At 40.2% G+C, this 25,961-nt stretch overlaps 1 protein-coding gene across 1 annotated transcript in view; it reads right to left on the bottom strand.

Moving 5' to 3' along the window:
- TMEM132C (transmembrane protein 132C) overlaps nt 1-25,961 on the bottom strand; it is a 224,616-nt gene that overhangs the window by 146,555 nt on the left and 52,100 nt on the right. The window contains exon 2 of the mRNA XM_030026281.1: nt 12,718-13,606. Coding sequence (XP_029882141.1) covers nt 12,718-13,606 — 889 coding nt within the window. The remainder of the gene's footprint in view (nt 1-12,717; nt 13,607-25,961) is intronic.

Genomic DNA, 25,961 nt, shown 5'->3' with positions numbered 1-25,961 from the left:
ATGGCTGTAAAGATGTTTAATGAGGTTCTACCTGAATCACTCTAAAAGCATATAGAATATAATACAGAGCATGCAAGCCTCTTCTAGTAGATAATTTTTTTTTTTACTCTAAACCAGAAAGATAATTGCTACACTTGTCAGATAATTGTGATAGGGAGCAGGGAGAACCCTAGAAAACACTTGCTGAAAGACTTTTTCCAACAGCGTTTTTCCTTTCAAGAAGAGCCAGACCTAAGAGCTCTCCCCGGTGGGGGTGGCACAGGGGCTTCTGCGTATTAGGACTCAAAGCAAATCACCTCCCCTACTGTGAGGGAGGAACTGTTAACACTTTGTTCTGCATTTGCATCACTCCACAGAGGTTTTGAGGAATCGCAGTCTGCAGGGAACTGAGTAGCCGAGCTTTGGGGAGGGGACTGAGGCTACCACAGTTTCACACAGCTTTTCATGAGACATTTGGGGTTTTTTAAGGCAACAAAATAGAAGTATTAACACAGGAAAGGAACTGCTACTCCTGTCATTAGCGTTCAGAAAAAGGATAGGAGGGATTTTGAACAACTGCCAAAAGTTCATGGGATCAATTCAACTTCAACATGGAGCTGTTTATGAGCAAAAACAAAGTTAGCATGCCTCATCTGCTATTAGATCCCATTTCCCTTAAGCACTCACCAACACACAGTCAGGGACTGTTTCCACCCTGAAGTATTTGAAATCTAATTAAACATGGGTAGGAGTAAAAACAGAGTTGAAGTAGCTGACATAAAATTATGCTTGTGCTGAAAGGCGAAACTAGTTATATACCAGGGCACTAGACTTTCAGTTTATTGCTCTCTATCCACTACAATCATGACATATTTGCACAGCTATGGCATCCATTAGGTGTACACGATGAATAAAAAGAACACGTTACAGTGGGGTTTATGTCAATGTTTACTTTGAGTAAGAAATAAACACCTGTTACCATAGCAATGGACAAAGCACCCATCACCTGAGATGCTATGAAAATTAAAGAATGCAAACTATAGATGACAGCACAGCCATACTTTAGTAACACGAAGAGAGATGAGGCATATTCATTTCTGAACAACTATTCAGGATTTGTTTAAAGATCTTTCAGAAAACATTAAAATTAACCAGCTGTCACTGTCTATAGCCAGCCGATAAAATCTTCGCTCAACTATGTCAATATTTCTGCCCCGTATTAATTACAATAGCATTGTCTCAGACAGAAAGAGAAAAATTCTTAAGCAGTACTCTCGTGTCTTAGAAAATGGAGATTACACATCATCTTCATGCATTTCTGTCCAGGCTAGATTGCCACTTGCAACATCCTTTCTAGGGCTTTGAACGGCTCGATTTAGGATACTAACACTTCACCACAAAGTCACTGGGGAATCGCTTCGAAGCTCAGTGTCACCTAGCTCAAACCCTAAGGGACCTCAGCCACGAGGTTGCTGTTACTTCCCTTCAGAAACTCTGTTGCGAAGTTGAGCTTGTTAGGTCTGGAATCACCACTTTCACATGTCATCACAAGCACAGCAGTAGCCACCAGTAAATCAAAGTCCAGTGTCAAGGATCCAAATCACCTACTTGAATGCTGCCGCGATGTTACCTGCAAGGTCGTGTGACCCTCCTGACCCTACAGCTGACTTGTATAACACTGCCTGCTCTCAGTTCTTGTATTTGCCCTGAGCCTCCCTGTTCAGACCTGTTCTCTGCATAGTGTACTGAGTAGACAAATTAATTAGAACTCGAACACTATCCTTTCATCATCTGCTGTCTCAGAAAACAATATTACAATACATGTAAATGTACATTGTCCACTGTCATCATACAACCAACAGCAACTAAGTACATACAAAAAAAAGGTTTGGTCATTCCCTTCTACTGGAAAACTGTAATTGGGCTGCTATGGAAGAGAAAAGCAGAGGCTGGTGCTACCATGGCCTCTCATGAATATCTCAAACCCAGAGGGATAAAAAGCAGCCTAAAACCTGTGAATATTCTCATTACTTTTGACAGGACTAAATTTGGATACATTCCTAAGTGACAGGCTCCTACTGTGGGTTGGTGTTTCCTTTCCATAAGAAGAACTTTCTATGCGATCAGGGCTTTTTCTAAGCTAGACATAACCTCAAGCGGAAAAATATTTTTGTTGCTACCGGTGGTATTTCTACAACCTGCTGAGACCAGGCACATCAAGGGACTCAGTGACTCCAGCAATTAGCATCACAGCACCTAATTTTTTTAAAAGCTATAATTTTTATAGTCCTCAGCAAGCAGCCATGCAATCCATAGGAAAATTTAGTTTCCTCAAAATAGGATCCACAAATGTCCAAAATGCCAAATAAGGAACCCCCTTATGCTGGTCAGCAACAACATTTGTGCCTTAATGACCACCTGTACGGCTGAACTGCCTTCCCCAGCCCTCATGGGGCAAGTGAAAGACTAAGTATGACTTTATGGTCTAGTATGTCAGGCACTCTTTTATCCGCAAAACCAAGTTGTGATTCATGATCCACAACTATTTGTGTGTGCTGTTTAACGACTAATCAGGGAGGTTAAGGAATCAAGCTCTGGGCTTTGGTGTGTAAGTACCACATATTCCCTTTAATGAGCCTGTCTCTCCTGTACAAAGAGCTCAGTCTCATAGCACTTAGGAAATCAAGGCTTACATCTTAGAGCCAGAGCTTGTAAGAAAAAGCAAATCTTTTTAAGCAGCCTGACAGCTGAGAATGTAGAGGGCTATGTCTGAAATGCTTACCCCCCATTTTTCTTTTTTTTCTTTTTTTCCTAAGATATGCACTATTTCTCAGGTCATCTTTTCTCAAGTCTTGCTGATCTAAGCAGCAATATCAAAACCTAAAATGATGTTGTTGGAGATGATTAGGCTGTTAGTGCAAATTAACCCCCTGGCAGCTTTGCTAATAGAGACATTTTGTAACACACCAGGAACGAGACAAACAAACAAAAAAAGATGCTGAATTTCTTTTTAACCCAGTCCCATCTAAACTATGAATTAATCGGCTTTTCTGTGCACTGAAAGTCTATAGAAATGCAACGTTCTTTTCAAGAGAGTACTACATACAACAGCATACACCTCTGAAGGGGCAGCACACACAGGGCAGGGTGGGATTTCAAGGAAATGCAGAGCACCCCAACGGGGTCCTAAGGAAACAGTGACAAAAATTAAGAGTCAAATGCTTTATACCTTATAGAAAGCTCAGCATTCTGTAGAAATTAACTTTTAAGTGCAGAGCAGCACTTCCCACCATCCCCATACCTTCTGTGGAAGTTTTAACTGTAAAGTGCCAGAAGAACATATAAACAATTTAAGGTTTTTGTATATGTGCTATCATGAGTGAGGAGCAGTAGTCTGCCAAAACAGAAACTTCAATCAATCTGACACTTTCTGTCTTAAATAATGAGCCCCACAAGCACCAATAAAACAATGCAGACAAAAACATCAGATCTTACAGTCCTACTAGGCTGGGTACCTACTCTTGGATTACTCCCTGTACTTCCACCCCATCCCAAATCCTAACCCCTGCAAGCCCTGAGCTATGATTTGCTGATGTCCCTCCCAGTATCATTCCAGCAAGTCACTAGTGGTTTTAGAGCTTTAACAGATGCACTAGGTTTTAAAGCCTTGTCATACCATTTTTCACAGGGATACTAATTTCCATTCAGACCTACAGGCTCATGCACTTCCTTGCTTACAGTGGCCTTGGAACCCAACAGCTTGTCAGATAATCGCACTGAGGATTCCCAGGAGATTCCCTAATGCATCAGATCACAGCCTTTTTCAGACAGCCAGAAAACATTATCTTGGTTCAACTAAAATCCACTCCCAGTAGTATGAAGTTTCCCTCCCTACTGCTGGTTTGGGAGGACTGGGGGTTTTATGGTATGATCTTTTAACTAGCCACCATTGTTTCTAATTAGGCAAGTAACCAAGGATTTAATTAACTGTTGTAACTTGAGTCACACAAGTGGCTAACAGTCTAAACAGAAATTAAGTAGAGGTGCCTTATCTCATCTTTAAGCAGCCTCGCACATGCACAGGCTTTTGCAAAGGTCAGGCAGAGCAGAAGCTAGCCGGAGACATGTTGCCCCTCAGAGCGGCGTCTCAAAACAGAAGGACAAGAGCCAGTGTGCATTTAGCAACACGTGCTGCAGCATATTTGGAAAAGAAGCCAGGAATGACTTCACTAGTTTGCCAAGACTAAAGAGGATGGGAAGGAAAACTACTTACAAGAGGGGATTTTAACAAGATACCTGAAGATGAAGTTTCTGAAGCTCAGATATGCACGTGCATTTGCCAGAAGTTAAGCAAAACCTTCAGCTCCAGCACTTGAAGCCGCACTGAAAGCTAGCAATTCTCTGCCTGACTGCTGATGGAATAATTTTGTTCTCTTCTACTTATGGTCAACCCCAACAACAGCCCCCATCAATTCCTTCTACTTTTCCAATCAACATGCTAGGGAAAGTTTTCAAACATACAAGCCTGAATGACAAAAGTCCAAATGTGTTTTATAGTTGGGTTACATAAAGTTATTATATAAACCATATATATAGTTCAGGTTTGTCTACACTCAGCTGATAGGATTTCATGTCTTAGTCTGCACTTAGAAAAATGTAGGTGTTACCTGTCACCTAACCAGGAAGGCTGACAATCACACAGACATAGCCCTGGATTTGTCTCAAAGAACAGACTTCAAGTGAACACGCACTTTGGAAATACCTGCTTTCACAATACAAAGAACATTCCCACAAGTATTACACCACTGATTTAGTTAATTCTTGTAACAATTCTGCATTATAGGACTTCCACTTTACAGGCAGCTGATCAGGGTGTTAAGGATAATGTTTTCAAAAGGGAAGCTGTAACTTTTGATTCTCAGTGCCAAGTACTCTATGGACTTCAGCACCATTGAACTTTACTGTTCGGCTCCTGAACATACCAAGGTCTAAGGTCTCTTCCTAGTTCACTGGTTGCAAAGCTGTGCTCCCATGACTCAGTCATGGTCAATCAGCAAATGACTTCCAAAGTAAGGAACATAGACTTAGCCTTCTAACAATAAATCCATAGTTTATTCTCAGTACTAAGAAGTACGTTGCATTGGAGATGTCAACAGAATTGTTCAGAAGGTTTCTCAAGCACCACGTTTTTTTAAAGGCTTTTAAAGACGGTCAGAGGAAGAGTGCCCGTTTTCTCTTTTCTAGGTAGCTTCAATTTCAAGTCAATAATCAGTTCCTTTTAAAACTTTACCAAACCTGACTCATTGCTACCACAGACTCAAATAAACTCTTCACTTGTTCTGGTGAGAAGCAACTTCTCTCAATCTCTGTTTAAAGGACATCCTCACCAGCTTAGCATTTTTGAGAATGAGGTCATTTGTTTGGAGGACCCAGCTGCCTCTGGTATGACACTGATGTCCATGAAAATTGCCTGCTAAGAGCTAATGAAATTAAACTAAACTGGAGTGTGATACCATTCTCTCAAAATAGCATTAACATGTTCTCTTTGAAAGAAGTATTTTTTACATCACAAATGCTTTTTGAAGTTATGTTGGGAAATATTTACCCCTTTTACTGTTAGTCTGCCATATTCTCTAGTAAATGTCAATTAGGAGTACTTCAACAGACTGTGTCCCCATTGCTTACTGAAGCAGAATATAAAAAATGATAGCACATGATTGCTATGAATTTTTAACCACACATTTACTTTGGAGAAATCTTAACAAAGTACTTGCAAGGTGCTATTACACTTCGTTACCTGCAAAAACCATAATCCCCACAGCGTAACAACTTTTGTATGATTTCGTGTTGCTTGTATTATGTAATACCAGACGCCCTACGGGGATCAGAGGCTCACTATACTGAATGATGCACACAGAGCACGGCCCAGTTTCTTCCTTGAATTCTGTATAGTACAAACAAACAATCTGAGAAGGTGAAGATGTAAGCAGGGATAAAATGATATGCCTCAAGTAACATAGTAAGTCCTGAATGGAAGTAGGAAGAGAATCCAGGTTTCTTGACTTCCTAGTGCATGATAAGGGCTAGACCACTACCTTTCTTTCATTAACTTGCTCCACTGTAAATTTGTAGCTGAGTTGTTACTAATCATTCTATAGAAAGAAAACCCAAAAAATCAGTACGAATTAAAGTTTCACAAGGCTAAACACTAGAAAATGAAATATATAAACCCTTCATTAATGAAATACATAAAACCCCTTCAAGCCATAATCCACACACTTTTGCAAACTACCTCTGGCCTAGCACCTGACTTTATGGGTCCTACCAATACCATAAAATAACTGGGAAACCCCTTTGATGGCTGGAAGACTGCGGAAGAGTTTCTCCAGTTTCTCTGAACCCTGATTAAAGGTTCATAAGCAAATGAATTGCTTTTACTTTCCAGTCTTGACTTAATAATTGACTTCACTGAAAAAGAGATACAAAGAAAAACGTGACCAGAATAGTCCGAAACATCTTAGTCAGGAAGTTTGCATTTTGTTTATTCAAGATGGAAACACGAATGGAGAAACTATCTCAGGTGAGAACAAACAGCGCTTTGCTACCCAGAGTGCCCGAGATGCATAATTTTCTTTATACAGTGTAAGAATTAGCCACTTAGTTTTATCTGTGCCTCAGAATACAAGATGTACATCTAAAGAGAAGGCTTAAGGCACTATAAAAGGAAATCTAGTTTTCAGAGACTGTATCTGTGTTATTTTTTACATTCGTGCAATAGGTAAAACTGTGGGTCTGAATTTTTTAAGATGAGACCTTCCTTTCAATTGAAAATGGAACATGAAATAATGAGACAACAGAAGCAAGTCTGAGGGCTTCAAACTCCTCTCCCTTCAGATGTCAACTGAAACGCTTTTGTGCTGTGAAATAACTTTTCAATATTTAAGTAATGCAAAGCTGCATAGGAAATGAAAAATGTTTGGTTGCAATTCACATCTGGAGACACACATGTACGCCCAGAAGAGCATCCCACCAAATCATTCTGTCTCTCTTCGTTTCACCCTGAGCTGCATTAGTTTTAAAATATGAAGCAGTACAAAAAAAGCACACTCTTCAATTGACAGTTGGAAATCAGCATGCCATTTACTGTGGAAAATAGGTACTTGGGATAATATGCCCCAAATTATGGGTTAACACAAACCATAGAGTGACCTCAGCTCTGGTTTTAGTCTCATATATTCTGGTTAACTTCAGCTTCAGTTAGTCATTGCAATGTCACTTGCATTTGCAGTGATGCTACCACCACACTGCAGCATTAAAAACTGATAAACCAACAATTAAGCACAGGTGAATTTCAGGGTACTAAAGGTTATTCAATCATAAGGTAAGATTAAAATGTCAGTATCTAAAATTAAACAGTAATTGGTTGAAAATTTTGTTTCTTTTATATACAGCAGGTAGAACAGCTGAGGGCAGTGCCAAGCACAGACAGCTCCTCTGAGTGGTTTACTCCCTAGGGAGGCTCAAATAGGTCTTCCATGCAAAACAGGTAGAGTTAGTGCTGGAGATCCCCTCTTTTTTCATTACTAGCTCCTCCAAAATGGCTATTTATGGCCAGATCACAAAATCTAGTGTTTGAAATAGTGGGATTTACAAGCAGGCAGTACACAGATATTATGATCACAATTACTTTTTCTAGCTATGGCTATTCTGTAGTGCTACTCTGTGTGTGCATCTTCCTCTAGGTTTTTAGCTGTTCTCCATACCACCTAATACAGCACTGCTGTCAATACTCATTAGGAACTGACATATAAAGCTGCCTCAGCTGATGGGTTTAATAGCTTTCCTCACTGCAGTTATCCTTTATCCTTCTTCCAATCTGTAGATTTATTATCACTACTAATTATCCATTGTCTTGGGTTGATTTGTTTGCTGCACAAAGGTAATTCAGTAACACTGTTTACAACCTACATCCCTTTAGGCGCAATGAGCTGCAGTGCAAAATCTGTAATAAGAAGCCTGAGGTGAAAAAAAAAGTACCAGTTTTTCACCTCTTTAATCAGGACAGATAACAACTTCATCCCCTTTCTCTTTACTTATCCTGCTCAATACCTCCTATAAATCGGGTTATCTGGTGGTTCAGCACCTTCTAGAGTGAGTTAGAGATTAGCTGCTGCCCAGCAGAGTAACATAAAACACTTAGCACTCCCACACCTTTTCTTTGGCCCCGTGCTGGACAGTGCCCTGCTAGATCAAATGTGGCATGTCACGCTATGAAAAACAGATGGAAGGATCCTTTAATGGCGTAGTAGCTGGAAAAGTATTTAGAGCTACAGAACAAACACAGCAATACACGCAGGCCAGCCTTTTCAAAGCTGCCTAATGCATTCAGCTCACCAACTCCCCAGTACTACAAATAGAAATCAAGTGCCCAGCTTCCTGAAACGGGAAACCAAAGGAACCTTAGTAGATATAGTAGATATATGGATGTAGATAAGAACTGTTTAATAATTATCTAGCTTATAATGAAGTTAAAGAAATTTCAGTAGAGGTAGACGTGGCCCAAGAGGATGAGAAGTGGTGCTTAATGTTTGCATTGTTGGCCCAAGGGGATGAGAAGTGATGCTTCATGTTTGCATTGTTGGCCCAAGAGGATGAGAAGTGATGCTTAATGTTTGCATTGTCGAGGCTGGCTGGGGCAGGAGATAGTCCCTGATAAGAAGCAGCAGTCCACCCCAAAAACCAGCCAAGACCGGCCTTGTGACTTTTGGAACTAATTTTAATATGAAGTGGGGATAGATCATGCCTATGTATAGGCGTATTGCGAAACTTCATGTATATGTAACACTTGACTGTATAAATTTGAAGCGAACTGCCCCGTCAGATGCGCACAACTTTGGTGGGACTACCCCCCCCCCCCCCCCCCCCCGTGCTGCCCAGCGCTGAATAAACATACCTACTTTACAATCGCACTGATTGTGGAGTCCGTTTCCACACGTCACTTCCTACTTACCTTCAAATATCTCAGCATACACAAGCAGCTACGTGTTACTTTCTGAAAGTTAACCTCACAAGAAGAGCTTATTTTCAGTATGGTTATGATTTCTCCCCTTATTTGTAGCCTGCTGGATGTGAGGGCAGTTCATAAAAGCTTTCAAGAACAGGGTCTTGCCCTAAGGATTTTGCTTTCTAATCCTTACAGACAATACACCCAATATGATGACTCAGATTAGAAAAGCATGTGTACGCAGCAATTGGTGAAGCAACAATCAATCATGGTAGCTCTGCTAAAGTCAGTGGTGTTAATTTATAACAGCTCTGGGAAGTGCACAGAAGACCTAAATGATCTTTATTTTAAATATTGCTAGTTTTTTGCTTTTCTATCCTATATGGATGCTACTCTTCTTCTGTTCATAGTTTACCCAACTGCTAGAGATAACGGTTATTTTCCTTACTGAGCAGTTAGCAGTAAATGTAATTCATCTCTTTTTCGGGGGCCCCGAAATCCTTCCCAATGGTAGGAATGCAGTGCAGTATTTTCTTCCCCCTTCTCTATTTCTTCGTCTCTTTTATCAAGATTTTCCCATTCATATTACTGTTGATAATATATGGCAAACCCGAAACCCCTTCCATCACAGGAAGTCAAAGTCTTTTAGGAACAGGACTGAGACAGGCTCCCCACTCCTGGGAGTGATGCTGACCAAGTGTTCGCATTTTCTATGTTGCATATAGAAAAAGCCTGTAAAGGCTTACCAGAAGTGACACAGCAGGAGAGGAACAGGCCTATGAACAGAACCTCTAACCTATCAGTATTGTCTGAATTGCTTTTGCAATAGCCCTGTGCTGACTAGCCGCAAGAAAGGAAGATCTGTGTTTATTCAGACAGTGCTCCTACTGCGTTAATGTACTACCATGCATAATTCGGTTCACTCCCTGTCATATTAGTCATTCTCTTTGACTTTACTGGTGTTCTTGGGCTGATAAATTTATAGATACAGTAATAGGATTCTGAATTAAGACACAATTTAAGAACACAGTTTCAATTGCAATGATTTGTGGATATGAGGTCATTTAGACCAGTCTACTTTCCTTTGCCAGAGAAGATTTGTAGCTATTATTCCCGCCCCCCCCCCCCCCCCCCCCCCCCCCAAGCAATGATCACATGCTGTTCGCTTCAGCACTGGATGTTGCAATACCTCAATGAATAATATACAAGAAGCAGAAAATAAACAAACCCACTATGCCTGGGGATAATGTGTGGTGTGTTTTTCTTTAGAATGATTAAATGCGAATGCATGTCATAGGATGTAGGGATTGCTCTGCTGGGGACCCATGAATATGAGAGCATACAGCCCTCTATCTAACCAGGCAAATGGCCACAGAGAAGGTTAAAGGAGCCCCTAGGCATACCCAGCATATGCACTGGCTACTCCCTGGCTGCTATATTTGCCTGGCTTTTTTTCCTGTAAAATACAGGCACTTCATAGATTCCTGGGTCAAATTCCATAGTCTTTCACACCTCGGAAGTTTCACTGAAGACAACAGATTTCCACCACAGAACCAGGAAGCTTAAAGGCTTTGCCAGCCTTTCACCAGCCCTATGCCACCAAAACCAAAGAAGCCTTTGCGGCCAACAGAATGGGCCACACAGTTCATGACTTATGGGACAGTCCCACACATCTTTCACCAATGGGCATCAGCTGTCCCTTCCTGTTCCAGTGTCAGGAAAACATTTAAAACCATTTCCTTTTCTTTTACATGGAATTACTCTCCTGTACACCTTAAGCAAAGCTTCCGTCTGATGCCTTAACAACTGCACAGATCAGCATCTTTGGTAGATACAAGAGACTAACATGCCTGCAAGACAAAGTTTTCAAAACCAAGACTGCTTTGGAATCTCTCACATTGATTTGCTTGCCTTTAGTGGTGGAAAGGAGAAAGCACAATGAACAGTGCTGATTTTTAGAACGTGAGTTAGCCCTGTACTACATCTCAAGACAATGACCACCTGCCCATACCCACTGGAAGCAAAAGCCATTTTAAAAAAAAAAAAAAAACAAACTTGGTCTCTTCAGTCTCTTGTCTTCTTGCATCTGGTTCAAAGTAATTTTAAGCAAAAATGCAAATCCTCTTTTCGCCAAAAGGGTGTTTCAGCAAGAAAACGTGGCCTGAGCTCTGCATCTGTGATAACACAGAACAATCAACATACCAACAAACATGACTAATTTATTTGAAGTGAATAGTCTGACCTGTTCTCAAACCCACAGCCAATCCATTTCATCCATAACAGCAAGTCACACAGGCAACTACTGATGTCCCATGTTATCATCTCTATCTATTGCACCTCTCAGCATGTAAATGATATCCTTACCTAGGCAGTCAGATTCATTTCTCAGCAAAGAAATACATCACCAGATTTCAACAAGCTTGTTTATCTTCAACTCACTTTTCAGGAAAATAAAGACTGTGACAGACCTTCAAAGGGTGATCCCCTCTCCCATCCACCCAGCTAACACCCAGTTCATTGCCTTTGGATTTCTTCTTTCACCACAGCTATGCTTGTTATGTGGAAAAGTATTCTGTTTCTACTCCTTTGTGAAAAAGGATTTTCAATAAAAGATAAGCAACAATGTCAGAAAAGACCTCTATAACGGAGGTTTCACTCAGTAAACAGGTGTCTGAGAGATTATCTCGCTAACTTAACCAAAGCTGCAAACATCAGAACGATTCTGGGATGACTAAAATCCCCCTTTTTAAAAATAAAAGCCTTTTATCTGCCAAGCGACACTTCCTGTTCTAAAGGCTATTCTCCTCGGTAGTTGTCAACTATGTATTAATCTAATTCATATAAGCCTTAGAAATAAATACTTTCATGTGCAGAATCTTTTGGGGAAACTCTGATTCCCTGAGGCTTTAAAGAGCAATTGTTACTTATCACCGTGGAAATTTCCCTTGAATTTAAAGCCTGGTAACAAGGAAAAAAAAGATGCATCAAATATTTCAGTGATTAACAAGTTTCCCAGTTTTTGTCATCCTCAAAGGATTTTCATCTGATCAGTCGGGAAACTGCTAAAGAAGAAAATAAAAGGAAAGTGATCTGACCCAGTCAGGCAGTTCTTGCGTTCCCAGGTCCTGTATTCGCCACTCCTGTCGAACATAATGACACTCACTTCTAACAGTCCCTTACAATCAACAGCAATATCAAACACATTAGGCCTCATTTTAAAGGGTATATGTGCTGGCAAAGACAAACGCTACTTAACTACAAGTAGATAGTTAAACCCCTCCCTAAAGAGCTCTCATAACAAAACTAGTCTGTGTGGGAGAGGCAAAGCAGTGCCAGAGCACTTAAAGAAAAGCAGGTAATTGAAGTTTTGTTACATTTAAACTCCATGCCTGTACAATAAAAAACTGATTTTAAAAGCCCTGTAAAGCTGAGAACTTTTCTGGTGCCTTACTGTCTGTCATTGCACAGAAATGGCCCCACTAAAGCAGCGAATTGCCATGGTTTTGTTGCATAATGTGGGCACGTGATAAATAGCATGGCATACATGTTAAAAGCCTCCTAGTGATGGAGGCTTTCAATCCTCTTCACAGAGTTCGAGGAGGAAAATAATATATTTCAGTGACTAGGAGCAACGTTCAGCGTGGATTAACTTCAAATTGGTTGAGATTCATCCCATGTCCCCAATGTCTTTGTGTGCTACCACATTAGAAACACGCAAAAACAACCTACCGTACCTGAGTATGAACTGATCCACCGTAGAATTGTTGGCAATTGTCACATAAACATTCACAACCTCTCCTTGTTTGACAGGCTTTGAGGGCAACCAGACAACAATATTACTATCCAGCCGTAGCTCAGTTAGCTGAGAAGTCTCCTGGCCTCGATAGAGGCTGACAGATCCAATCCTCTGTAAGTGGGACATGGTTTCATCCATGCCATCTTTTCCTGGCCGGATAGCATTTCCCTTCCTTATATCCTCAGCGGTACACTCTCCCTTCTCGTCTCCTGGTTGAATAGTATAGTAAAGCTCCACAGGGCTCCCTTCAAACGGATCCGGTGGCTTCTTACGGCCCGTGACAACCATAGGGGGGTTAAACCAGCTTGGCAGGAGCTCCAGCTCTGCCACACACAACCCCAGATCCCCTTTCAGCCTGCAGCTGCCTCTGACTTCCCGCGTCTCTCGAAAGGCAAACACCCGCAGGCAGGGCAGCCGTTCCGTGGTACTGTAGTCATCCCAGTCCCTGCCCACAATGTAGAACAGGACCTGGACTTTGGGCTTGCTCAGGTAAATTTTGTTGCTCATTATGTAGGCCTGAAGTTTCCAGTTATAAGTAAACTTGTTGGCAGATCCAAAAAAGTTGGACGTTAACATTAGGTCCTGGGGCACAACTTGTTCAACGGAAAAAGGTCCATAGCTGGCATTTAATATAGGTGGTCTCTTGGCTTTATATGGGAAGAACGATTCCACCCTGGACTGCAAACTGGAATTTCTCATAAAGTCCTGGTTGGCTTCTTTGAGAAAGAAAGATGTCTCAGCACTGAAGACCCGATAGCTCACAGGTAGGTATGTTGGTAATGAAGAAAATCTCTGATTACTGTCCAAGACCCCTCGACACTCTGTCACTAATAAAAGAAAAGGTGATGTGAGTTAGATCAAATCTGCTTACAGGTTCAAAGGGACATTTACTACAACTTTAGCGGAGCTAAGTTAGGGACAAGCATTATTTCATGAAAAAAATATTTACAGTGTAGCTATGTTTAGATGTAGCTAATTCTTTTTTGCATTACATTCACAAAAGGAAAAAAAAGGCAGGCTTTAGTGCTACCTTACATTTATCTATGATGTGTGATGTACAAAGGGTTGTCTGCGGCATGATCAATTATTCATACTTCTGGAGGGAGCATGAAGAGGAAGGTTCACATAGGAGAAGCAACACTTGTCCCAATAGCCATTTTACATGGCTGAACTGAACTGCAGCAATGCTTTGCTAATACACAGCAAATCTATAAAATACTCATTGAATACTTTGACTATCACCTGGATGAGAAATAAATATATTACTTGTCACTCCTACGCAATGTTTCACCTCCCTAACAAAAAGCTTCAAGCAAACTTGTGTAAATTTGCACACACCAATTCTCTTAAGGACCAGCCACCGAAGTCAAAGCCTTCCAAAAGCAATTCCGTAAGTAAACAGGGTATCTCTTAAATCACCCATGTGCTCGCCCTCCCCACTCTTTTTCTGGTCATACCATCCCCTACTAAACTTTCCGCCCACTTAGAAACTTCCCTTCTGTCTTTCCAATCTTTCTGTTCAGTTACAACATGCATAAGGTATTTGGTACGTCAGTATGGTCCACTGAACCACAGCCCCCGAAGGACTGCTAATCACTATCCCTGCAGGAACACTGGCCAGGAGATCAAAGATAGTTTCTGTTCTACAGCCAAAGACAGAAACTGCTTTTCTAAGAACTGACACGCATACCATTTCACACTCTTCCTCCATCAAGAAACTTTGCTCTCATATTACTGTTTCTAGCAGTTCTAGCAGTCTGTTTCTATGCCTCTCTAATTTAATATTGACAGTACTTCAGGTTGCTAAGTTATTTAAATGCAGATGCACATCACAGGCTAGAAATATTTCAGCAAGTACTAATATATAAGATGCACAGAGAGAGAAATTAGTACATACTGGCCGATTTTAAGTTTCAGCTGAATATCAGATCCCTTTTGACCTAAATGTTGTTTTCCTGTTACAAAGATTAACAACATATATTGTTGAAAGGTAAAATTTATTACCTAAATTAGGGTAGATAACAATGGAGAACAGTTAAAATACATGTGGATTACATAAGACTACTCACAACCCCTCTTCCTAACTCATACTGAAGAGATTAACTATGGGTACAGAAGGTAAATGAATGATGATGCATTTAGTGCTAGACTGTCTTTAGTATTTAAAAACAGACCTTGCCCTCAGACATACATCAGTTCCAATGTCCTTTGGGAATCCTAACGGAGTCAGGATTTAAGGTCCTGTGTAAGTAAGTTCAGCTCTTTAGAGAAGAAAGGCAACCGTAAGGGCAATGCATAATGTGCAGATTCATCTGAAAGTCAGAAACACCTAAAGATCTCTAAAAAGCCTTATAGAGACAGACTCTTTTATCAGCTTTCTCACAAAGGGCTACAGCTTGAGGATTTTTGCAAATTATAGATTCACTGTCCTTCTAGCATGTCTGACTGCTAGCATGCTAATTATGCAGTCAAATTTAATTAAATGTTTTCAAGTAATAAATAATCAATATCTGTCATTACACCAAATGACTACTGCTGACAGACTACTTCACTACAATCCTGTTGAGTGTGCACATAGCTAGTGTGCTGGCACTACTTGGTGCTGGGAAAGTGAATAGCTTTGGAAAGCAGGTGTTGGGCAATTAAGAAAAGAGGAAAGAAACAAACATGGAGGGGAAAATAAGAGCTCTCAGGCAGCCATAAATTTGAAATAAGGAATTAAGATGTGTTCATTCATGTTTAATTCATGCACCACCAGTGGATAGTAGAAATAGTTCTCATAAATGAGCAAACTGCCATGACTGGACAAATTTTTTTTTTTTTTAAAAAAAATTAGAAGACAAAAAGAGAAAAAGAAAAAGGTAAGAGGCCTGTCAATGAAAACAGCAGCACATAGTGAATTACCAGCATGACACCTTCTCTGTCAAGTAGATTCACATTCAAAATACAACATCAGTTTAGCACACTGTTACAGTCCTGTAACTCTCCAATCTTTGGCATACATTTTAATTCTGCTGGAAAGGAATCTACAAATGTCACCTCTTGAGCTGATTGATTTCCCCTTAGCTGAATCAAAATATTAATCTGTTAGGGTTACATTCCAAAGTCCTGTAACACTTAAATAAGGTATTCAAAGAAGATCCACTTTGGACCACAGACCTTTCAAGAAACCAGCAAAGCCTAAGTATTTCTTCTGGTCCAGGAGCAGAACAAGAACTTGTTTTACTGAAACAGTAGCAGTTTGGTCTCAGCTTCCTCTCTAAATCCCTTCACCTGCCCTGGATGAGCCTGCTGAGATTTGGTCAGCTTCCTGCAGCCCTTTGCAAAGAACAATCATTGACATTTACATGACACATACCACCATTCTTTTAAAAACACCAGGTTTGCTACACAAGAAGTCAGCTTCTTACTCGTCAGTTTGGCCTGAATCTGACTTGACGAATCATTAGAATTTCTTTATTAGGTGTCCTCTTGTCTCAGGCCAAGTCCCTTGTAATATTAGAGGTCAGCAAGCTCTAGTTAAAGAAAGCACATAAGTGCTTCTGTGGATGTAACCACTAATTGACTTAAGCACACTGGTACATTTTGCTGAAGTGTTTCCATGATTAGATATACTCTAGATCTGGCACCATTGCTACTGAGGGATACCTTTGGCTTCAACAGATCTGCAAAAAAACAGAAATAAGCTCAGCAGGCTGCAGAAAAGTGAAGTCCTGTGATTTCAAAGGGCTGTTGATCAGGACCTACGCTTGAAACTTAACAGCTGTTTTTTTGCAATTCCCAGGACTTTTGCTGTAGCACGTTATCCTCAGACAGACAGCGGTCTCATTTTTGCAGGCACTCCATTTATCCCGGATCAATCACGTGGATGAGGTATGTAGGACTTGACCCAATATTAAGAAAAACAGCATTAAGAAAAACTGCCATGAAACTTCTGCTTTAGTAAGCTGAAGGCAAACAGCAAAACCTATGTGGTCAGACTGACAGCAAAAAAAAAGAAAAACCTTCACTTTTTTATTGTAGTCTAAAGATTTTCACCCACTTTTGTACCACTCATAATGGAGTGATATATTTTTATAGTGACGGCTGTACTTTAGACAATTTATTTAAGCACTTTAAGCCTTTTACTGATAGAACTGGTAGTTAAAATTGTCTGTTTTATTTTAGAATCCCAACCATGTGCACCAGCAACTACAGGCCATCATTTAAGGGACTTGTTCTATACTCTTCGTCTCTACCCAATAACCTTCATATCTTGGTATAATTAATTACCAATGTTTCCAGAGAACATTTTTGTATGCTTGATCAGCTCAGCTACAAAGTTCTTTAATTTATCAGAGAATCTATTTAAATGAGATGCCAAGGTTTTCCTGAGTTTCATATCACAAGTTATTATTTTAAATAATCATTAAACATAATATTACTTTGTCTACCTGAAAAATAAACAGACTGCCTGTTAGGAGGCGGGGGGAAGTGCTTTCAGGTGCTCTGGAACAGATTTCTCCATTTTAAACTTTTTTTCTGTTCAACCACTGAAATGTATTTCCAGAGGTTCATGTTAAAGCAAGGTGTAAATTTAAGCATTTTATCCCTAAGACAGTATCAGTTGTGGAAGCAATATTTCACTGCCACTTCAGACTCTAATGTGGGCACAATTGTATCAGGAAAACGGAACTGGGTTTCTGTGACAGGAGTGCTATAAGCACATTTATACAAATATAACTTACATCATGGAAGCTTAATTTTCTCAAAGCAGTTTAGCTAAAGGGTGTAGATATCCTGAGAAAACCCTAGATGCTTCATCTAAGAGTCCTGATCCTTAAAGAAAGATGTTTGCTGTCCTTCCAACTGGGTTCAAATAAGTGAAACTCACATTTCATGCAGGCTTTTACAAACTGAAATGGAAATCAAGAATACAGGGAAGGGTAAGAAAGAAAATGCGGAAAAACCGCTTCTGTACTGAAGACTAACTGATTACAGCAGGCCTGACTTACAAGCAGGCAGTAAGTGCTTTACCCTTCTACATTATCAAACGAGAGTTACAACTTGTCCAGCAATGAAGTCCAGCATGGAAAAGATTAAGAACCATCAAACAAAGCTAGTATTAGCCAAGAACAAAAGTTAAAGCTTACAAGTAATTACTCCTCCTTTGTAACAGCCTGCTGACTTTTTAATCCTTCTTCTGGCATCATATGCCTCTGCAGCACTTCATCTGAACCCAAACAGGCATCTGTTAAGCACATCACCAGCTCCAGTGTGACAGACCAGCTCAAATTCCTGTACCACAGCAAGTTCATTTTTGGAGCTGGATATGAAATGGTGAATTCTGATCTGTATTATTATTTCTTGGATTCCAGTGTAAGAGGAATTTTCTTTGGGGGGATTTCATATGGAGCTGGAGCCCTGGGTGCTGGATTCACTGGAACAGTCATAAAAGCTTAAGATTTTTATGCCATTCTTTTATGAGATTGGTTTGAAACAACTTTCTTTTGGACTGGGAATTAAGGGTTTAGATTGTGGGTGGGAGATTACTGGCCAATGTCCATGTATCTTCACTGACTGATGTTTGATGAGCCACTGAGCCTTCAAGGAAACCATCTGCCTGTCTCCTCGGCCAGAAGGCTCCTAGCCAGAGAAAGCCAGTAAGAAGCAGAAGACATCTGCCTATGCAAAGAAGGAGTAATGTGAGAAGCTTTCTCTGCACCTTGTATGGCCCTCACAAAGGCACATTTATAATTACTCCTTCCAGGAAACAAACCATATGAAAAGTGGTAGACAAATTTCTCTCTCTCTGTGTTCTCCTGTTACCCTAGCACAACAGTACAGCTGAAGCTTCCACCGAGAATTCTGTAACTTTTAAGGCAGGATCTTTTCCTTCCTTTTTATAACAGCTTTACCCACTGCCTTGTTCCATTCCTAAATGTACCTATAATTGAATGCTGAACCATATTGGGGTTCCCCCCCGCCGAAATTCCATGCCACTAGGGTTCTAAGAAAAAAAAATCCTAGCATTATTTACAGCACCACCACCACCTAAAATCCTGCAAATCCTGCAAATATTATCCCCCCTACTTACATGGAGTCCCATTCCCATGCTGCCCCTGCACCCAGAGAGGCTAACCATCCTATAAGCGCATTATACAAACCATCCTCTCACAAAAGTTCCCACCCTTGAATTCTCTTCTGTGACTCCATCTTACACTACAAACCTGTCCTCCTCTTGCACAGCAAACCACGTATTCCAGCTCAGGAAATACAGAGTAGGGAAAGAAAAAAAGTAGAAAAGATGCACTTAAATCAGCACAGATGTTTCCTTCACCACAAAATGTCAACAGCTACGTTTTCTGGTTCATTTTCCTTTAATTTTCTATACCAGCACCACATTTAGTGACTTCAGAGTGTACAAAATCTTTGTAGCAAGTATTTTGCTTAGAACAACCTTAGTTGTACTCTCATCCCCTCCATGTTCCCTTCTCTTAACATCCAGAAAAGGAAATTTTGCTGTTAGAAAGGCTGAGTGGAACTTAAAAACAAACAAGCTCAAATTCAGAATATGGAACACATTTTTACCTGTGAGGTTAACTATAGCAACGAAAGGAGCAATGGCTCGTCCATGTCTTCACATGAAGACTGGATGCCTTTCTGAAAGGTACTTTTTTCTCAGCATAAGTTACTGTTTTAAGTACTGGGATAACTGGAGCCTCATACTCTGTTCTGGCTTCAAATCTACAGTTCTATGACCATTCAAAAAAATCAACTAGGAAACCTACATGACAGGGTAATTGCAGAAGCCACATTTTCTATTTCTCATGCTTGTCCATCAGATATGCTTTCTCATCCAGTGAGAGAACAGAGAGACTCTTTGACTAATTGCACATAGGCAATGTCAAGTGTTAAATGCTTATGGCGAATGCTTGAGACCAATTTGTGAAGTTAAAAATAAACTGTGGAAACAAATCTGCCAAAGAAATCCATATAGCAAACATTTGAGGGAAATTGCAGCCTATTCTCAAATGTTCTGTGAGCACCCAATGAGGGCAATTTCATCAAATAAATGATCGCTAACAAAATTATGTTCTCAGTTCATTTTAGAATCCAGATTTTATTAAACTGAGACCTGAAGTCCAAGGATAAGTTTATAATAGCCGTGTTTTGTCAACTGACCTGGGACAGTATATTCCTATTCACACATATGGGAGTAGACACCCTTGGTAACTAACCAGACATATTTTAAGCCCAGATGTAGATGGAACCTTATTTAGCCTAGATCAGAGTTCAGTTAAACCACAGAACACAAAGATTGTCAGGAGATGCTATAATCAGTTATTTTGAACAAATTTCCTATTTTATTTCAGTGGGACAGATTAACTTATTTCATTCACTATATTGTTAAGTGAAAAACTGCAATAATATTCTATTAAATAGGCTTCTCTCACATACTGAGAGTATATCCTTAAAGAAATTATCCTTTGTATATTACTGCAGCCAAAATCTTCACTAACTCTCAACAGACTTTTGTGGATTTAGTACAGAAGTGAACACTTCCCCCATTCTTCTCCAGCAGAGGCAGAACACAGAAATTTCAGAACTGTCAGGAAAATGACAAAACTACCTAAAACAATGAATGAACAAAGGTATACCAGGAACTTCTGCACTTCTTTAAAACAAAGGGATGGTCACTGAAACTAAATGATGGGAATTCAAAGTGGATAAAAAAAATATTTCATACAGCGTGTGACTAGATGATAGAGCTCACTGCCAGGGAGGAAGGCACAGAGGCCAAGAACTTATCCAGACTTAAACTGACGATTTGAGTGTTTGGAAGGATATACAGACCATCTAGAGTAATGTCATTAACTACATGTAAAACTCCTTATTTTAGTATTTATCTATTAGAAACCAGGATTAGACATCTGCATTATAAAGCATTACCCAACATCTGTCAGGTTGTTCCATTTTCCTCAGGATTACTGACACAACAGGCACGTGTATAAACCTCAAATAGCTGTTTTGTGATATACAGCCTTTTCACAAACAGAAAAGAGAATCTTTAAAGTCTAATCTGAAAACTTTCAGAAAACTGCACATTAGAAACGTATTTCCAATCTTTTAATGACAGCCTACAAGCTCCAATTTGTAATGGTCGCAGGTCTATATATCTCACCCTTTGACTGCAGAAATTCCAAAATATCCTTTTATTGCAAACCTATCTTCTCTATCACCCTCAATTCATATAACTGAGACATGTTAGTCAAAGACTGTCTGACATTCAGGACTGAAATCTATAAACTGTTTTCTCAGACTGGTTGATGACCTTAAAAGTCTGTAAAACAACAGTGTATATGCAAAGGTCAGTGAAGGTTTCAGAAATCACTCCCACTCCCAGTGCTGACATTACCTGTTGTCTGTACTGCTGAGGCCATCTAACATATTTAAGCTAGTTTACTGTTTAGAATCAAAGATAAATATCTGGAACTCAAATTTCTGCTAATGAAACCTTTTGTTAACTGATAAGGTTTGGAAAACTTTTATATAGACACCATTCAGGTACTCAGACTTTCTTCCCCTTGCCAGAAGCTGCAAATGTCAGTGTCCTGTGAGCAACATACAGTAGGTAAAATGTCATATGATGGCCTTTCGTTCCAATGCTGTTTGCCTCATTGTGGTAAACTCCATGGATTCTGCATTCATTCATTGTGTCAGCACTAGAGGTCCAAAGCAAATAACACTTAAGCTGATTCCGTCTGATAGCTGTAGAGAAGAGGAGAAGGATTTAGGACACCAGCGTTTATTCCCAGCTACATCGAAAACATATGGTAGTCACAGGAAACCTGTGCAACCCAGTTTCTCTAGCAATGAAATGAGAGAAGCTATCACTAAGTTTGATTGACTTGTGATTAAAAAACACATTGAGTTCATCAGACAAAAGACTAGGTAAAACATTGTCTTTTTTTTTTTTTTTCCTTTTCTTTCTTTAAATCAGGCAAAAATAACCCAGTGGAAGTCACAAAGTGGGGAATAAGTAGACAGTACAGTCAGGATTTTCTAACTTAACCAATAACTTTATAGAGATCTGGACTGTTTCTCTCCCATTGAAGACACGCTGCTGAAGAGGCCTAATTTTCATGGGAATACAATTATGTGAAAGATGGGTATCTGCAGAGGATGCCTCAAATTTAGCCCTACAAGATGGCTCACAAAAAAACCCACGAAATTTTAAACCTTGGCCAGAATGTCATAATGATTAGTTACATGAATATCACAGCTAGATTTTTGGTTTTTTTTAATTACTGAAGTGCCACAAAAATGGGGACATCTAAGATATAAGTTACAAACACAAAACAAATAGTTCTGGCCTTGGAAACGTATCAATTGCTTGTCCTCCTGTGCTTCTTTCTCTAATTTTTAATAGCACTGTGCTTTCCTCTGCTGTTTAAGTCTTTGTTAGATGCTGATAGGCACTCACTCCTCTGTTTAGACATTAAATTGCTTTGCACAGGCTCCTTGTTTAAAAAGAGATTAGAGTCCTAAAGCCTGAATGATGTAATTTGCTCAGCACTCTCCACTGCCACAAAAATCAGCAAGAACCAAGAGTACAAAGCTCAGCAAGAGTAGTGCTCAGATCCACGCAGGATGGAGCTTTCAGCTACAGAGGTGTAGAAAGAGGACACAGAGGACTCAATAAACGAATTACAATGCTTTCCTCCTTACCATCCAGTAAGAAAAAGGGAGAATGATTTTTCTTGTAAATAGGTACATTTTGAGAAGCCAATTAAAAATAAAGCCAACCAGCGACATAAACAACAGGACTTTGTATGACATTAGTGCCAAAAGGCCCACACTGAGATACAGTCTCCGCTGTGCTCTGCATTACACAAGAGTAAGGGATATCACTCAAAGAGCTAGGTATAACCTGGCAGTGAATAATTCCAAGGCTGAAAATGAAAAAAGGATTTCTTACCATCAGTTCTGAACCAGGCTTTCCCTGGCGTTAATAATACACTTTTAGCATACATTGTGACATGTTCATAACTGGCACCTCATGTTTCAGGGCCTGTATTCTCAGGGTCCTGGACTCTGCCATGAAGTAAACCCCTTCCAGACTTATCACCCCACCTCAGCAATTAAATACACAACAGATTGCAGAATTTTTCCCACCATCTAGATAGGGAACTGAGGCAGTGTAACTAAATTGAGTTTTCCATAAGTTTTTATCAAAGCTAAGCACAGAAGTCAGGCATCCTTAGACTCATTTGATGTTGTTATCCACAAATCCAGTCTTTCCATTTCCAAACCTCCTTTACACCTAGATTGACAACAAACATGTCAGAAGCTGCGTGATTCTTTCAGAGGTTGGGCAATTTAAACTTGCTCCTGCCAACAGCAAATAATCCCATGCAAGCCAATGGGAACACTGCAGCAACAGGAATTCCTGACCTGCAAAATGAATTGCAGATTTGGGCATCACATCTGGAAAAGAACTATTTTCAAGATCATGTATTTAAAATACACCATGAAGGCCCACACCACTGGAAAAGCTGAAATAAGCTTTTAGCATTATGTGGCCTGTTCCTTAACACAAGCACCCTACGTTTTAAAGGCGATCTGAGTTATCTTTAGGCCCTACAACATACCAACTGCCACATGGATTCTCTGGGGTTTTGTTTACACGGCTGAGAGTTTTCCATGCTCCAACAGACTGTGCCTCCACTACCCTTAGATACTTGTGACAGAGCAAAACCCCTCCTGGATAGCAGTTCCATTTCTTCAATAGCACTGTCCTTAGACTTGTCATCATAATGAGAACATTTACACAAGAGCACTGATAACTGACTAAAGGAGTATGTGACTTGGATTAGTGGTAGTTTTAAACAACTGCCTTCAATAAACCTTTCAGCTTCCTATCTTATGGTCTTGAGGGAGTTTTATTTTTCAGAGGAAGAAAAATGTTATTAGCAAAAACGATTTCCATCGTCCTACCCAGTATTTGTTGTACAATCTCTTGTTTTGTTTGCTTTAATTTAGGTCCAGAATCTGCAAAGCTTGAGCTTGGTCGCAGACCTCTCAATGTACCTTTCAATGTTCGAGATCCACACACAGAGTCACACGGAAAAGATTTTGATGACTGCCTAAGGTAGTGTCACACCACATGGCAATTGTGCTGGTTTGCATTCTGGGGAGATAGAACATAGCAGATCACAGGTAAATCCAACTAGCTGCACGTGGTACATGAAGTGAGTGACAGTGGCATTACACTGCACATGTACCAGGTGAAAGCATCCAAGCAAGACAGTCTAAGAAGGTAATACGATGTAAGAGTCTTACTGTTAATGTATGAAACTTGGCAAGACAAGATAGCAAATGCTTCCAAGATTAGACCCTTGTCTGTCAACTTGTCTGAGCGGTAACTAAGTGCCTCAATCTCCACTACCTGGCACTTCCAGGAATCTATGCAAATTTGGTGTAAAATATCTAACTTGTGGAGAAAAAGACCATGGAAGTACTGACTTAGATTAGCTTTAACTGTTGCAGGATTTCACCCTTAGAAAAGTTTCACTGCTGGTATAAATCAATAAAGTTCCATAAAAGTCAGAAAAATTACTACGTGCTACACTAGCAATGTCCCAGCCCCAAAGATTTTTTTTCACGAAGCAATTAGAAAACAAGTTCATTATTTACACGAAAATTTAAGAGTGCAGACAGACACTTACCCTTCTTCACTCTCTTCTCCTCCTGCTCCGTGGAAGAATTTGGAACAGTAACAGACATAATGCATGCACATTTTTAATACTTGCATGCATTAAATATTTGCATGCATGCACGCTGTGACTTAAAACATCCCAGAATATCCCAATATTCTGGCTACAACCTGGCTAATCATCTCCATTTCAAAAATGCAATGAGGATTTATGAGGAGATTAATTGAGAAATGAGGCTGAGGGGGTGGGGGATAGCCTTACCCATTCGGGAAATGAACTCAGCGTCACCTTTAACCTCCAAGTAATTCTTTGTCACAGAGCACAAAGCAACTCATCATACCAGAACAGCAGCAGGACAGAAACCAAGCGGAAATCTGTCTGGTTAAACACCTTCTTTCCCAGGGATTAAAAGGGATGGTTAGAGCACTGGTGTTATTGTGGTCATAGCACCTCCAAGGGCTGGTTTTAAGGTGGTATCTCCTAAAAGGTGACCTAGCTGCTGCTGCTTAAGAGAGCAAAGGCCAGTGGATACCGAGGTGATCAGCTGCTCCCCAAACCCCAAATTGCTGATTCTCTCAAGTATGCTGTCCTGACTCAAAAGCTTTGTGCCAGCATCCCAGCTCTCCACAGCAGCCACTGGGTGGTCTGCTTGGTGACTATTGGTGCAGAGGGCCAGAAGCAGGAGGGAAGAGGGTCCTTAAGCCCCAGTCCCCACAGCAGCTGAACTTTGGCCATTCTGTAATCTCTTCTCTCCAGGTTACCTGCAACAGAGAAGTAAGCAGGTGAAGAAATGACAGGAAGAACAAAGCACTACGGCAGTTGTGCTGTTTGTTAGTACTGTGTATGGGAAAGTCAAAACTACAAGAGGAAGAATGAGATCTAGAAGAAGGAATCCTCCAGAGGGACACAAGCAGACCTGACAGAATACTAAATCATAGTGAGGAAATGCAGAAGAATTATGAACATGTGTTTTTAATTCTGTTTTTATTGTTTAAGGTAGAGAGGATGATTTAGAAGTCCCTCTCTGAAGTCTCTTTTATTTGCTCTAATGGTCTTGCTATAACCTGCCTAGAAAGGTTCAACCCAAAACACACCATCTGTGCCATACCGGAGGAAAGTGTCTGGGAGAAGACATCTGGCAATTCCAGTTTTGGAATTAGGATGCAGAAGCCAACGACACCAAGTTCTTCTTTCCAAGACAAAGGTTGTACCAAAGGAATAAATTCGGAAGCCAAAAAACAAGGCATGCCTAAGATTAAGATACATTACAAGAACCTGGATCCAGTCTGCAAAGCAGAGCAATGGTCTGGTGAGTCTTCGAGAAGGAATGATGGAGTGCATTAATGAAAGAGGCAAAGTTAGCCTGCACACCTCTGAAGGTACAATAGAGTAAATCTGTATTTTCGGGGGGGCAGGTAGAAAACCAAATTCTTTTCTAAGAATCCTACCTTACTGTTGCTTCTCAAGTATCCTTAAAGTCATT

This window comes from Aquila chrysaetos, chromosome 9, assembly GCF_900496995.4.
Source record: "Aquila chrysaetos chrysaetos chromosome 9, bAquChr1.4, whole genome shotgun sequence".
NCBI classification, from domain to species: domain Eukaryota; kingdom Metazoa; phylum Chordata; class Aves; order Accipitriformes; family Accipitridae; genus Aquila; species Aquila chrysaetos.
This window is presented reverse-complemented; position numbering and strand designations above follow the sequence as displayed.